Genomic DNA, 11,694 nt, shown 5'->3' with positions numbered 1-11,694 from the left:
CAATCTATAGCATCAGCCAGCATTGGCAAGGGAGTGGGTGACTCCTGATCACAGTAACTGTGTACAGGAGACACAGGCTCTGGGTGAAGTCAGCTCCTGTAGGACACACAATGGGTGACAGAGCCAGGGGTCAAACGCTTCCTTGTCTGGCTGTGTCCCACACTTTGTTCATTCACGAGCACCATCTCAGGTTTTCCAAATCTACTTTACTGCTTGTATTACTGTCACTGGTTGAATAGTATCCTTCTGGAATCCATGTCCACCTAGAACCTCAGAATGGGACTGGGATGTTTCCTGACATCGAACGTGTGGGTTTTTTTCCCCATGCTAAACCAATTCTCTGACACTAACTGGATGTCCAACAAATCATATAGTGCTGACACTATTTTCCTGGAGCTAACATCACAAGTTAAAGGGCTCAGTCCCACAGAGCACCCTCACTTCAGACACAAGTCCCAAGTCTCGGGCCACCTGTACTTCTGACCCACTGGCTCTAAATCGGGGGTTCCCAAGACCCCCTTCTCAGGTTCGTTAATTTGCTAGCATGGCTCACAGAACTCAGGAAGGCATTTTTGATGTTTACTGGTTTACCATAAAGAAATGAACAGCCAGATGAAGAGGTTTACAGGGCAAGACCTGGGAGGGTCCTGAGAGCAGAAGCTTCTGTCCCCATGGAGCTGGGCTGTGCCACTCTCTGGGCATGGGGATGCCAACTCAGAAGCTCTCCATACGTCTCCAGCCTCGACTCCCCAAACCCTTTTTCCTTTGTTAAAATGTTAGATAAGTCCCTGAGTCTAATTGCTCTCTGAGTTTCACTACTTTTCTGTGAACTTCCATGCATGTAAATATTAATAAAAATTGTGTACCTTTGCTTCCACGAATCTGTCATTTGTTGGTTTAATTCACAGACCCTAGTCACTGAATCTAAGGAGGTAGAGGAAAAGTTTTGCCTCCTTGACACAGTAGTGGGTCCCCGTTTTACAGACAGGACTTGAGGCTCAGGTAGCAATTGGAGGCTGTGGATTGTAGGGAAGGGGCAGTGATTCCTCGAAGCCCCAAGGACACATCTGAAATGGAGCCTGGATTTTTGGGATCTCTATGTGCCATGAAGGGAGCTGCCCGGGGCATTTGTACGGCATGCCTTGCTCTCAGAGCTTCTGTTTCCTTGCCCCTTCTTCAGCCTTCCGTAGGATGCAGCTCAGATCAGGGACCAAAGGGATGTGAGACCACAGCCTAAACCCCACTCTGCCTCTTCATCCTCTAATCCTCCCACTTTGTGTCTCCTGGGCAACTTACACTCGCTCCAGCCTAAATGTGTGGGCTGTGGACGCCTGAGGTTCAGCCTCCCAGCATTCATCCAGAGCCTTGCCCTTTGGGTCCAGAGGTGTGGGGGGCTTGGGCAGTGGGTCTCATTCCCTGGTGGACAGGTGGCTGCAGCTTCCCTGGCTCCTGAGGGAATTGCATGCATCTACCTGTTCCCGAATTGCCCCAGCACCCCAGGAGGGGGACCTTTGCCAGAGACCAGCCTTGCCTTGGGCAGGCAGCTGGTCTAGAAGTCTGCGGGGGTTGTGACTGGGCAAGCTGCCTGGTTAGGAAGCTAAAACCCTCTTTAGTTTCTTATTCCACTGGTCTCTTCTTAGGTGCCATTATTATAGGGGGAGCTCTGCCTGTCCTGCCGTTTGGAGTCCCTCAGCCTCCTCTAGCCGAGTTCAGCTCAAGGCTTGGGGTCTGGAGCAAGTCCTTCTGGAACTTTCTTCTTTGATGTAATGGTAATAATGGCCATAGCAAAAAATCGCTTACTATGGGCCAGATACCATTTGTTCTGAGAACAGCAGTTCTCAAAGGGGTCCAGAAACTTGGGGGTTACTGAGACCCTTCCAGGGGGGCCCATCAGGCTGAATTATTATTTTTTTGGCTGTGCTCCACGGCATGCGGGATCTTAGTTCCCCGACCAGGGATCAAACCCATGCCCCCTGCAGTGGAAGTGTGGAGTCCTAACCAGTGGACTGCCAGGGAATTCCCATGAACTATTTTTATAATATTAAGATGTCCTTTGCCTCTCTCACTTTCATTCTCTCACAGGTGTATGGTGGAGTTTCCAGGGGAGATTGGCTATTGCAACAGGTGGAATGCAGAATAAGATATGAGAATCCAGCTGCTTTCTGTTCAGTCAACATTAATGGGAGGCAAACATGTAAAACAATGCCTCTCTTTTTATGGCATGTTTTTGTTTTGAATGTGATTATTTTTCATTAAAAATGTTATTCGTTATCATTAGTAGCTTTATTGTTGATTGTAATTGAAAAGCTAATAAATAAGATGAATGGATAAAGAAGATGTGGCACATATATACAATGGAATATTACTCAGCCATAAAAAGGAACGAAATTGGGTTATTGTAGTGAGGTGGATGGACCTAGAGCCTGTCATTCAGAGTGAAGTAAGTCAGAAAGAGAAAAACAAACATCATATGTTAACGCATACATACGGAATCTAAAAAAAACGGTACTGATGAACCTAGTGGCAGGGCAGGAATAAAGACACAGACGTAGAGAACGGACTTGAGGACACTGGGGGGGAAGGGGAAGCTGGAACGAAGTGAGAGAGTTGCATGGACATATATACACTACCAAATGTAAAATGGATAGCTAGTGGGAAGCAGCAGCATAGCACAGGGAGATCAGCTCAGTGCTTTGTGACGACCTAAGGGGGTGAGATAGGGAGGGTGGGAGGGAAGCTCAGGAGGGAGGGGATATATGTATACATATAGCTGATTCACTTTGTTGTACAGCAGAAACTAACACAACATTGTAAAGCAATTATACTTCAATAAAGATGTAAAAAAAAGAAAGCTAATAAATAGTTTAAAAAAGTCTCACTTTTAATTTCTAAATGGCAAATATCGGTAGCTATAACCCATATAAACAGATGCGCTTTGGGATCCTCAATATGTTTTTTAAAGAATGGAAAGCGGTGCTGGACTTCCCTGGTGGCGCAGTGCTTAAGGATCTGCCTGCCAATGCAGGGGACATGGGTTTGATCCCTGGTCTGGGAAGATCCCACATGCTGCAGAGCAACTAAGCCCGTTCACCGAAACTACTGAAACCCGCGTGCTCTAGGGCCCCGTGCTCCACAACAAGAGAAGCCACCGCAATGAGAAGCCCGTGCACCCCAAAAAAGAGTAGCCCCTGCTTGCAGCAACTAGAGAAAGCCCACATGCAGCAACGAAGAACACAGCCAAAAAAAGAAAAAAAAAAAAAAAGAGAAGAAAGGGGTGCTGAGACAAACATTTGAGAACTGCTGATGTAGAAGAGTGGTCCATTCCAGCCCTATGCCTGTTTTTATAAATAAAGTTTTATTGGAACACAGCCACACCCACTCGTTAACATAAGGCTGCTTTTCTGGTGCAATGTCAGAGTTGAAGAGTTGAGATAGAGGCCATTTGGGCAACAAAGTTGAAAATATTTACTCTCTGTTCCTTCAAAATAAGAAGTTTGCTGATGACTGATGTAGAATAATGCATTTAATCGTCACAAACAGTTCTATTACTAGTTCCCGCTTACAGATGGGAAAAACAGAGGCACAGACAGGTTAAGTCATTTTCTTAAAGTCACACAGCCAGGGGCTTGGAACCCCTTCTTCTGGTACCCCAGTGTTCCTTGAGAACGATCCCTCTCTCCTTATCTGCGGGTTTTCTGCAATTCTCTGAAGCCCCTTCTTGGGAGAAGCGGGAGCTGCCTTTTCAGACCAAAGAAAGGCCTTTCGCCTCAACTTGAACACGGGGTATAACTGGCCTTTTGCTCACCTGAATCAACACAGCTCTCTGACCTCCTAATTTTACTAACTACAGTTCTGTGGCTATCGACTATATTCACAGAACCATTCACAAAATAGGCAGGGAGGTGAGGCCCTGGGGGTGGGGGCAGCGGGGTTGGGGGGTCCTCTACCACCTTCATCTTTGGGGCCAGCTTCTGGAAGCCTGGAGTGGGACTGTCTCAGCAGGTGCATTGTGGCCTGATGGAAAGACATGTTGGGTGGGGCTGAAGGTGGAGGGAGGGCAGACTGTCAATCCCCTCATAAGAAGCCCATCCCCACCTCTACCTCTGATATGCTGCCTTCACCTTGAACCGGCCATGACCATCTTTTGCCACCTATGGGCTGCTCTGAACTCTGATCTCTAGGATTCCCCAGTGACTGCGGGTAACTTAGGGGCATCTCAAGAAAGTCTGTGAAATGGGATACAGCTTGGGGTGGAGCCCATCAGAAGCAGCTTCTTGGGTGCAGGTAGGTGGGGTGGGAGTGCCAGAGGCCTCAGGAAGGGCTCACCTCCCACGGGGGGAAAACTCCCTGGGCACAGGGTGTCTGAGCTGGGTTTCCAGGTACCTCCTCCAGGGTGCTTCCAATAGGAGTTTTGCTAATATGTGGGGCCTCAGATGTACTCACTGGGGTCTCACTTGCCAGATCATGTAGGATGGTCATCCAGGAAGGCTTATCATCCAGGATGGTTGCTTTAGGTACAACCTGGCCTGCAGAAGCAGCAGCAGGCAGACTGTGGAAGCCCCGGAGGGCTGCGGGTAGAGGCACGGGCTGGTCAGTGTCTTTTTTTTTTTTTTTTTTTTTTTTTTTGTGGTACACGGGCCTCTCATTGTTGTGGCCTCTCCCGTTGCGGAGCACAGGCTCCGGACGCGCAGGCTCAGCAGCCATGGCTCACGGGCCCAGCCGCTCCGCGGCATGTGGGATCTTCCCGGACCGGGGCACGAACCCATGTCCCCTGCATCGGCAGGCGGACTCTCAACCACTGCGCCACCAGGGAAGCCCTGGTCAGTGTCTTTGGCTTTAACTTTCTTGCAAAGAGTGCTGGCTGGAGAGCTACACCTTTCTCATCCTTAGCCACTTTCAAAGCGCCTCCTTCCATGGTTTCCCCAAAGAGACCTGGGGAGTACTTTGCAGAGAATATAAAGACCATTCCAATCCAGAAGCCCTTTGATTCAACTTTTTTTTATTATTTTTTTTTCTTTTTGAATGTCATGCAATAATTCACAGTCCCAAGCCCACAGTTTTCAAACAAGGTAGGAAAAAGGAAAAAAGAAGCAAAGGAAATCGGTGGTGTTTTTTTTTTTTCTTTTTTCTTTTGTTATTTCAAGCAGGACCAAATGTCAGAAAAAAATGCTTCTTTTCTCAATCATTAATTTTTTTGTCCTTTTAAAATTGTTTATTTTTTTTAAATTGATTTCTGCAGGCAGTTATAGTAGGGTTTGGTATAACCAGCAAGCACTCCTGTGTGTGTCTGAGAACGTGTGTGGGGTATGAGTGTGTCTGGTGGAGGTCTGTGTGGGACGCTGGGTTTCCTCTTCGCTTCCGGCTTCTCGCCACACACGGGCCACCAGCTCGCGTTCACCAGGGAAAGGAAAGATTCAGTTGAGATGATAAAACTCATCAATAGAAGCAATTTTTTTCTCCCCGTTTTTCTTTTAAAAATGTTTTTTTTTTTTAATTTCCATTTTCCCCAAGGTTCTCCAAAAATGGCTGAGTTAATTAGAATCCCTTGGCTGTGTGGTTTGTCTGCCCCCGAGGGACCCCGTCGTGGGGGGTCGGGGCTGGGTGGGGGGCGCAGTAGCAGCCCAGGAGCGGCTTGTCCGGCTGAGGGTCTTTGCGGGACACCCTGGTGTGTCCTGGCCCTGGGGACTCCCTCCAGAGGCCGGGGCCGTCCAGCTGGTCCTCTCCTGGGCCCTCCCGGGCCTCCCCCCGTGTGCTGGGCAGGTGGCAGCGAGGTGGCCCCGCGGCCGGTGCGGCTCCTCCCCGGGGGGGCGTGTGCGTGGGGTGCGTGGGGGGGGCCGGGCGGGCGCGGGTGCCACCTCGCCCGGGCTTAGCACCAGTCGTCGTCGTCGGTCTCGCTGTAGGTTTCGTGCAGGCCTTTCCGGGAGCCCGGCCCACGGGGCCTGGCCAGTCCGTGGGCCGGGTAGTAGCCGTTGGGGAGTCGCCGGCCGTGCCTGGAAGGCGAGGCGCAGGCCGGGCCAGCGGCCCGGGGAGTCCTGGGCGAGCACGCGTGGCGCGCGGGGGGCGGCGCGTCGTAGGCGGCGACCCGGGGCTCCTCCCCGCCGCCGCCGCCGCCGCCGCCGCCGCCGCTGCCGCTGCCCAGGCCGTCGGGCTCGTCGTAGTCGGATCCCCGGTAGTAACCGTGGTGCCGGGGGACCGGGGGCCCCTCGGCCGCGTGCGCGCCGGACGCCGGCCACCGCGCCCCGCCGTGGCGACACGCTCTGGGGGACTCGCTCCTGGCCATGCCCGGGACCCGCCGCTCCATCGTTGGCGAGCGGCTGCTGCCGTGGCCCCCCGTGGGCGGCCGCTCCCCGGCCAGGGGCTCAGCCGCGGGGCCCGGGTACCTCCGCGGGCCGCTGGGGGCCGCCCGGCTTGGCCGCACCGCCGGCTGCTGCTGCTGCTGCTGTTGCTGCGGGGGACCCGAGCCGCCGGCCTTACGGATCACGGGGGAATAGGACACGTGTGGCCGGGGGGTGGAGGGGGTCTGGGGGAGCTGGCGGCGTCCCCGCCGCGGAGTGCTGGTACCAGATGTTGAGGGGGCTGGGCTTCCACTTACGGAACTACTGCCCTACACGAAAATTGAAACAAAGGAAATCAAAAAAAAAGATACACCAAAATCAACCAGGAGACGGGAGGAGACACAGAGGACGGGAGGGTGAGGACCGAAGGAAAACCAAAGGACAGGAGAGGCACCGGGAGGAGAGGGGGACACAGGACATTCGAATGGAAAAAAAAAGGAGAAAAGCAACAGCCACAGGGAGGATGAGGGCAGGAAGAGGCGGAGGAGGACGAGGGTGGGGGGGGGGGAGTGGGAGAGACAAGGAGGGAGGGGGAAGTCGAAAACCAACACAACAAAGTGAAAAGAGAAATGAGAAGTGGAGTTTTGTAAGTTTGGGGGTTAAAATAGCAGAAGTTTAAAAAATTACTCACAGGCGTCCAGAGGACAGAAATCATAATCGAAACAACAACAGAAAAAAAACGGAAGCCGGGTTAAAGGAAAGCAAAAGGCAGCGGGGCAGCCAGCATGGTCATGAGTTGTAAAGACTACGCTGGCCAGAAACTCAAAACGTGATCCACAACCAAAGAGGAAGCAGCTGCGGGCAGGGAGAGGGTGGCAGGCGGGCAGGGAGGCTGGGGGTGCCGAGTGGGGAGCCAGAGTGGCAGGGGGCAGTGTTCACCCCTGCCCGAGCCCAACCCCCTGGCTTGGGGAGCCCACTCCATGGTGGACAGGGTCAGAGGTCACAGCAGCAGTGGGGACCCTGCCCAGAGTGGCTGTGGGGTGTAGGCCCCCTCCTCTCCCGGGTCCCAGGGGCTCGGCTCAGGGGTACCTCCTGCCACACCCACCTGCCGGTGTGCCATGTGCTCTCGGCCCTCACTGGGTGAGCGGGACCAGCGCTGGTCCCGGGCCCGGGTCCGGCCGTGGTCAGGCCGCTCCTGGGCGTAGCGCTCCTTGTCTGGGGGCGGAGGGTGGTGGTGGTGGTGGTGGTGATGGTGCTGCCGATGCTTCCGGTCCTTGGGCCGGCCCCGCTCCTGGTCTCGTTCCTTTGATGGCAGGTCCCCAGACTGGGTGGTCATGCTCAGGTCTGTCCCCAAGCCTGGGCCAGACGGGGTCAGACAGATAGACAGATGGCTTTGAGGGAGGGGTGGCATGGTCTGTGCACATGGGAGGCTCAAGGGGCTCTAGAGAGGGGCACCTTCCCCTGGACCCCCCTGGACCAAGGATGGCCTGGTGGGTGCTGGGAGGGGGGTCGGTCCCCAGGTCCTGAGCAGCAGCTGTCACCGCTTGGTCCCTTTGGTCTCGTCCAAGCCTTTCTGTCTTTTCTCCTTCAGTGTCTACCCCACTCTGCCTTCTGTCCTATCTCCCCTCCTCTGTCCCCTTATACAGCCTCCGGTCTCTGGGCCCTGCAGGGCGACCCACCTGTGTCCACGTCCGTGTAGCGGCCCAAGGAGCGCTCGGAGGCGCGGTGGCTGCGGTCTCTGCGCCGCTGGTGGTGCCGCTGGTTCTCTTCGGGTGGCACCCTCTCCAGGGAGTAGTCGTCCAGGCGCCGGGCCTTGGGGCCCAGCACGGAGGCCGAGCGCTTCATGGGGCTGGTGTCTGAGATGGTCTGGGGGGGACAGGCCGGCAGACGGGGTCAGCGGCTGGCACCAGGGAGTCCCGGTCTGTCCTGCCCCATCGGCCACCAGTGACTGCGGTGTGACCGTCCAGGGGCGGGGTCGGGGTGGGGGCGGCCATGGGCCTCAGGTCCTGATCAACCAGAGCTCCAGGACTCCTCTGTCACCCCCCAGGCTCATCCTGGGTTCTGGCCAGGAGGCCCCATTCTATCCACCTCCTGCTGGGACAGGCAGGCCGACCGAAGGGCAGAGCTTCCCCCATTCCAAGTGCAAAGCTGGGAGCCCCGGGCCGGCACTCGCCCTGCCTGCTCTCCAGGGCGGGTGAGGAGCCTCTGCCTCTCCTCGCTGTCAGGCCTACACGCCCAGGGCCAGGCACCCAGCTCACCGTCCTCCTTGGCCAACTGGGCCTGGACGTCTCTGACCACCTGAGTCTGGCCTCCGTAAGGAGCCCTTGAGGGGCTGCCCTGGCATTTGAGGCCCCGAGGGACCTGCTCTCCTCATCCTTGGCCTGCAGCCTGGGGGCCTGCATGTGCTGCACCCACTGGGTCCAGCTGGGTTCTCTGTGGCTCGGAGAGGAGAGGAGGAAGACGGGGCAGACGTTGCCCAGGGCCCGGCCCAGCTAAGGGGGCAGCGGTACTGCCCGAGGAAAGAGTTTTAAGGAACACAGGGCTGCGGGACCAGAGGTTCAGCGGTGGTGTTAGGGGAAAGAGCCCCTGAGAAAGTGGGCCAGGCAGGGCTGCAGGTCAGACTCCTTGGAACGACGGACCCCCTGGCTTGGGGGCTCTGAAGAGAAGGGGGTGGTGGAGGGGGAGGGAGGAGGGGGGCGGGGCAGGGTCACTCCTCCAGGGCACACGTGGGGCACACAGAGAACACAACACATGAGGATGGGGCTCCACAGGGGGGAAGGGGGAGGGGGTGCAGTCTGCAAAGAAAGGGTGGGGTCCGAGGACAGGGAGAGATGACAGGACTCCCACGAGGGGGGGTGGGCGGGAAGAGGGGGCCGGAGCCCAGCTGGGCGGCGGGCGGGCGCGGTACATACACTGAGGTTATTCCCACGTGGCCGGCCCCTTCTCCTCTGTCACAGCCCCACGGGATGGTGCACACAGAAAAAACAGAAAGAAGGAAATAAATATAAAAGCTGAGAGGGAGAGTGGAGAGGCGGTAGATGGAAGAGATGCCAGGGCCGGGGAGAGGAACCTGAGGGGAGGAGCAGGGGGAGGGAGTGAGAGGTTAAAGTCCCCGGTGGTGTGTGGGCGACCCCAGGCCCAGCCGGCAGTCCTCCCATGAGCACAGAGGAGACAGACAGGAGACACCACAGACAGATGGCAAAGGCACGAGACCGACAGATGGGACGGCGTGGCTGCAGGCCCCTGGCCCTGAGCTTTGCCTCATGCAATGTGCCCCAGCCTTGGCTCTGCTGACACTCAAAGCTTTGGGGAGGGGTGGCCGTCGGCTGGCTTGTCCCACCCGTCTCCTGGGGCCCAGCAGCTCAGTCCTGCTGGGTGGGTGGGTGGGCGTGGGGGCCCGTCAGGATGGGGCTGGGTAGCCACATGCAGGGTGAGTGCCTCCCGCCCAAGTTCCCAGCAGTCAGAGGCCAGGCCCCTGGGTGACCCTGGCCCAGCCAGGCACAGCACAGCCTCCCACCCCATGCAGATGTCACGGCACAGCACATGGGCAGCCCGCCACCGTCAGACATGCCGCCCCGCCTCTCAGGCTGGGTGGGCAGCCAGCCATGCTTCTGGCTCTGGCCCCTCTGGCCCCGTGGGCCTGGGGCAGTGGGACACCCCCCCCAGCCCCCCGCCCACCCGAGCCCTGCAGCTGGGTAAAGCAGCCACACGCAGGCACACATCGGGCGCGCACACACCTGCTCCTCCCCAGCGGCCCCCACAGAGACCAGACAGAGAGACGAACCCCAGCTGCCCCCGGGCCCACCCCAGACTCCGCCACCAGGTCCTAGGACCCGCCAAGTTCCCCAGAGCGTGCGTGTATGCGAGCACACACACCCGGGTATGTGCGAGCGCGTGTGCGCGTGCGTATGTGTGTGCATGAGTGTATGTTCTTGATTGCAGCTCTCACCTGGGCCAGACACACCACCTCCCACACCCCCTCTGCAACCTCCACGTCCTGCTGCCTCAAGTGCCCCCAAACGGGGCAGAGACAGACCACCTGGCGGTGGCCACGGCACCCTGCCCCAGGGGAACCTCGTCCCCTCTCAGCCCTCCGTCAAGGAGGAGCTAAGAGGACCAGGGCCTCCAGGGGCTCCAGGTGTGGCCTGTAGGGGCAGTGGGGCCTGCACACTGCTGCCGAGGGTGCAGGACGCCCGCCCAGCCCTGGGTCCCTGGGCTCCGTGGGGAAGCAGAGACTCCAGAGGCCAAGTGCGGCCCCCAGCGTGCTGGGTGAAAGCCCTCACCTGGTTCTCGGCGGGGAGGCGGGGCATGGACGTGGCCCGGGCCTGGCCGTCCATGCGGACGTAGTGCTCACTGTCGGAGTAGCCGTCTCTGCCCATCTCTCGCATCTCCACAGACTGCGGGGCAGATGGCGAGGCCGGGTGAGCCCCAGGGCCTGGCACGTGGACCCCGGGGGTGGCCCGGTGTGTGCGGAGCTGCAAGTGGGGGGCCCAGACCCCTCCTTCTTGTCCTGCCCGGGCCTGGGAGCCATGGGGGCGTGGGGGGGTATGGAGGCACCTGAGAGTTGGGCTGGCTATTGGGCATGTCCGTGGGGGGTCCTCGCTCCGGGCTCCACGTGCCCGTCTTCTGGAACATCTCCTGGGCCCGCTGGGTCACCCAGGATGGGCTTTCCTTCATGCCGCTTTCGTGAGCCATCCTGTGTGGGGCACAGAGACCAGGGTGGCGGTGGGCACTCCGGGGGCTTTCACACCCGACCGGCACCCCCGTTCCCCTGCCTCCTGGCCAGAGGGACACTCACAGGCCTCCTCCTGGGTCCAGCTGGGTGGAGGGGAGGGCATTCTGGCCGGGCGCCCCCTCCTGCGTTGGAGATGGGGGTTCCATGCGCTGGAACATGAGAGGTGTCCGGTTCTGGGGAAGCAGAGAGCAGTGTGTGTGCACAGGGGACAGGTGGAGGAGGGCGCCCCAGGCTCAGGCTCTGGTCAGGGCTGCAGCGGCGAGGCTATGCTTAGCCCACCCCTGGGGTGAAATCCCAGGAGTCATTCTTGACATGCCCCCCCACCCCAAAACGCACACACACTCAAGTCTGATCCATCAGCTAGTCCTCAAGACTCTTCCTTCCAAATCCATCCATAACTGGATCACTTCTTACCACTCCACAGCCCACATCCTGGTCCGGCCTCATCAGTTCCGGCCTGGACCAGTGCAGTTGCCTCCTCTCAGGTCTCCCAGCTCCAGCCCTTACCCCCCACGGCCACTAGAGGGCACCTGTGAACACCTGCATGAAGTCACTTCCCTCCTCTACTGAGGAGCCCCCATGGCTCCCACATCACTCTGAGCAAAAGTCAAAGGCCCACTAGGCCCTGCATAATCTGTTCTGTTACCTCCCCACCCTTGTCTCCTCCCACTGCCTCTTGCACAC

General features: G+C 57.7%; 1 protein-coding gene across 5 annotated transcripts in view; it reads right to left on the bottom strand.

Annotated features, from left to right (window-relative positions):
* Positions 1-4,937: 4,937 nt before the first annotated feature.
* The window catches only part of CACNA1A (calcium voltage-gated channel subunit alpha1 A), a gene marked incomplete at its 5' end in the record, with an annotated part of 237,674 nt that continues 230,917 nt past the window's right edge, over positions 4,938-11,694 (bottom strand). For 4 of the 5 annotated variants that reach the window (XM_082834912.1, XM_082834911.1, XM_082834913.1 and 1 more), the window contains 7 exons: positions 4,938-6,604; positions 7,381-7,631; positions 7,955-8,141; positions 9,188-9,223; positions 10,559-10,672; positions 10,833-10,971; positions 11,074-11,183. In XM_082834912.1, coding sequence (XP_082691038.1) covers positions 5,867-6,604; positions 7,381-7,631; positions 7,955-8,141; positions 9,188-9,223; positions 10,559-10,672; positions 10,833-10,971; positions 11,074-11,183 — 1,575 coding nt within the window. In that variant the 3' untranslated portion in view covers positions 4,938-5,866. The remainder of the gene's footprint in view (positions 6,605-7,380; positions 7,632-7,954; positions 8,142-9,187; positions 9,224-10,558; positions 10,673-10,832; positions 10,972-11,073; positions 11,184-11,694) is intronic. The other variant, XM_082834915.1, reaches the window with a different exon arrangement.

This window comes from Leucopleurus acutus (assembly GCF_964270905.1).
Source record: "Leucopleurus acutus genome assembly, chromosome: 3".
NCBI classification, from domain to species: Eukaryota; Metazoa; Chordata; class Mammalia; order Artiodactyla; family Delphinidae; genus Leucopleurus; species Leucopleurus acutus.
The sequence above is the reverse complement of the archived record's forward strand: the minus strand, read 5'-3'. Positions and strand labels throughout refer to the sequence as shown.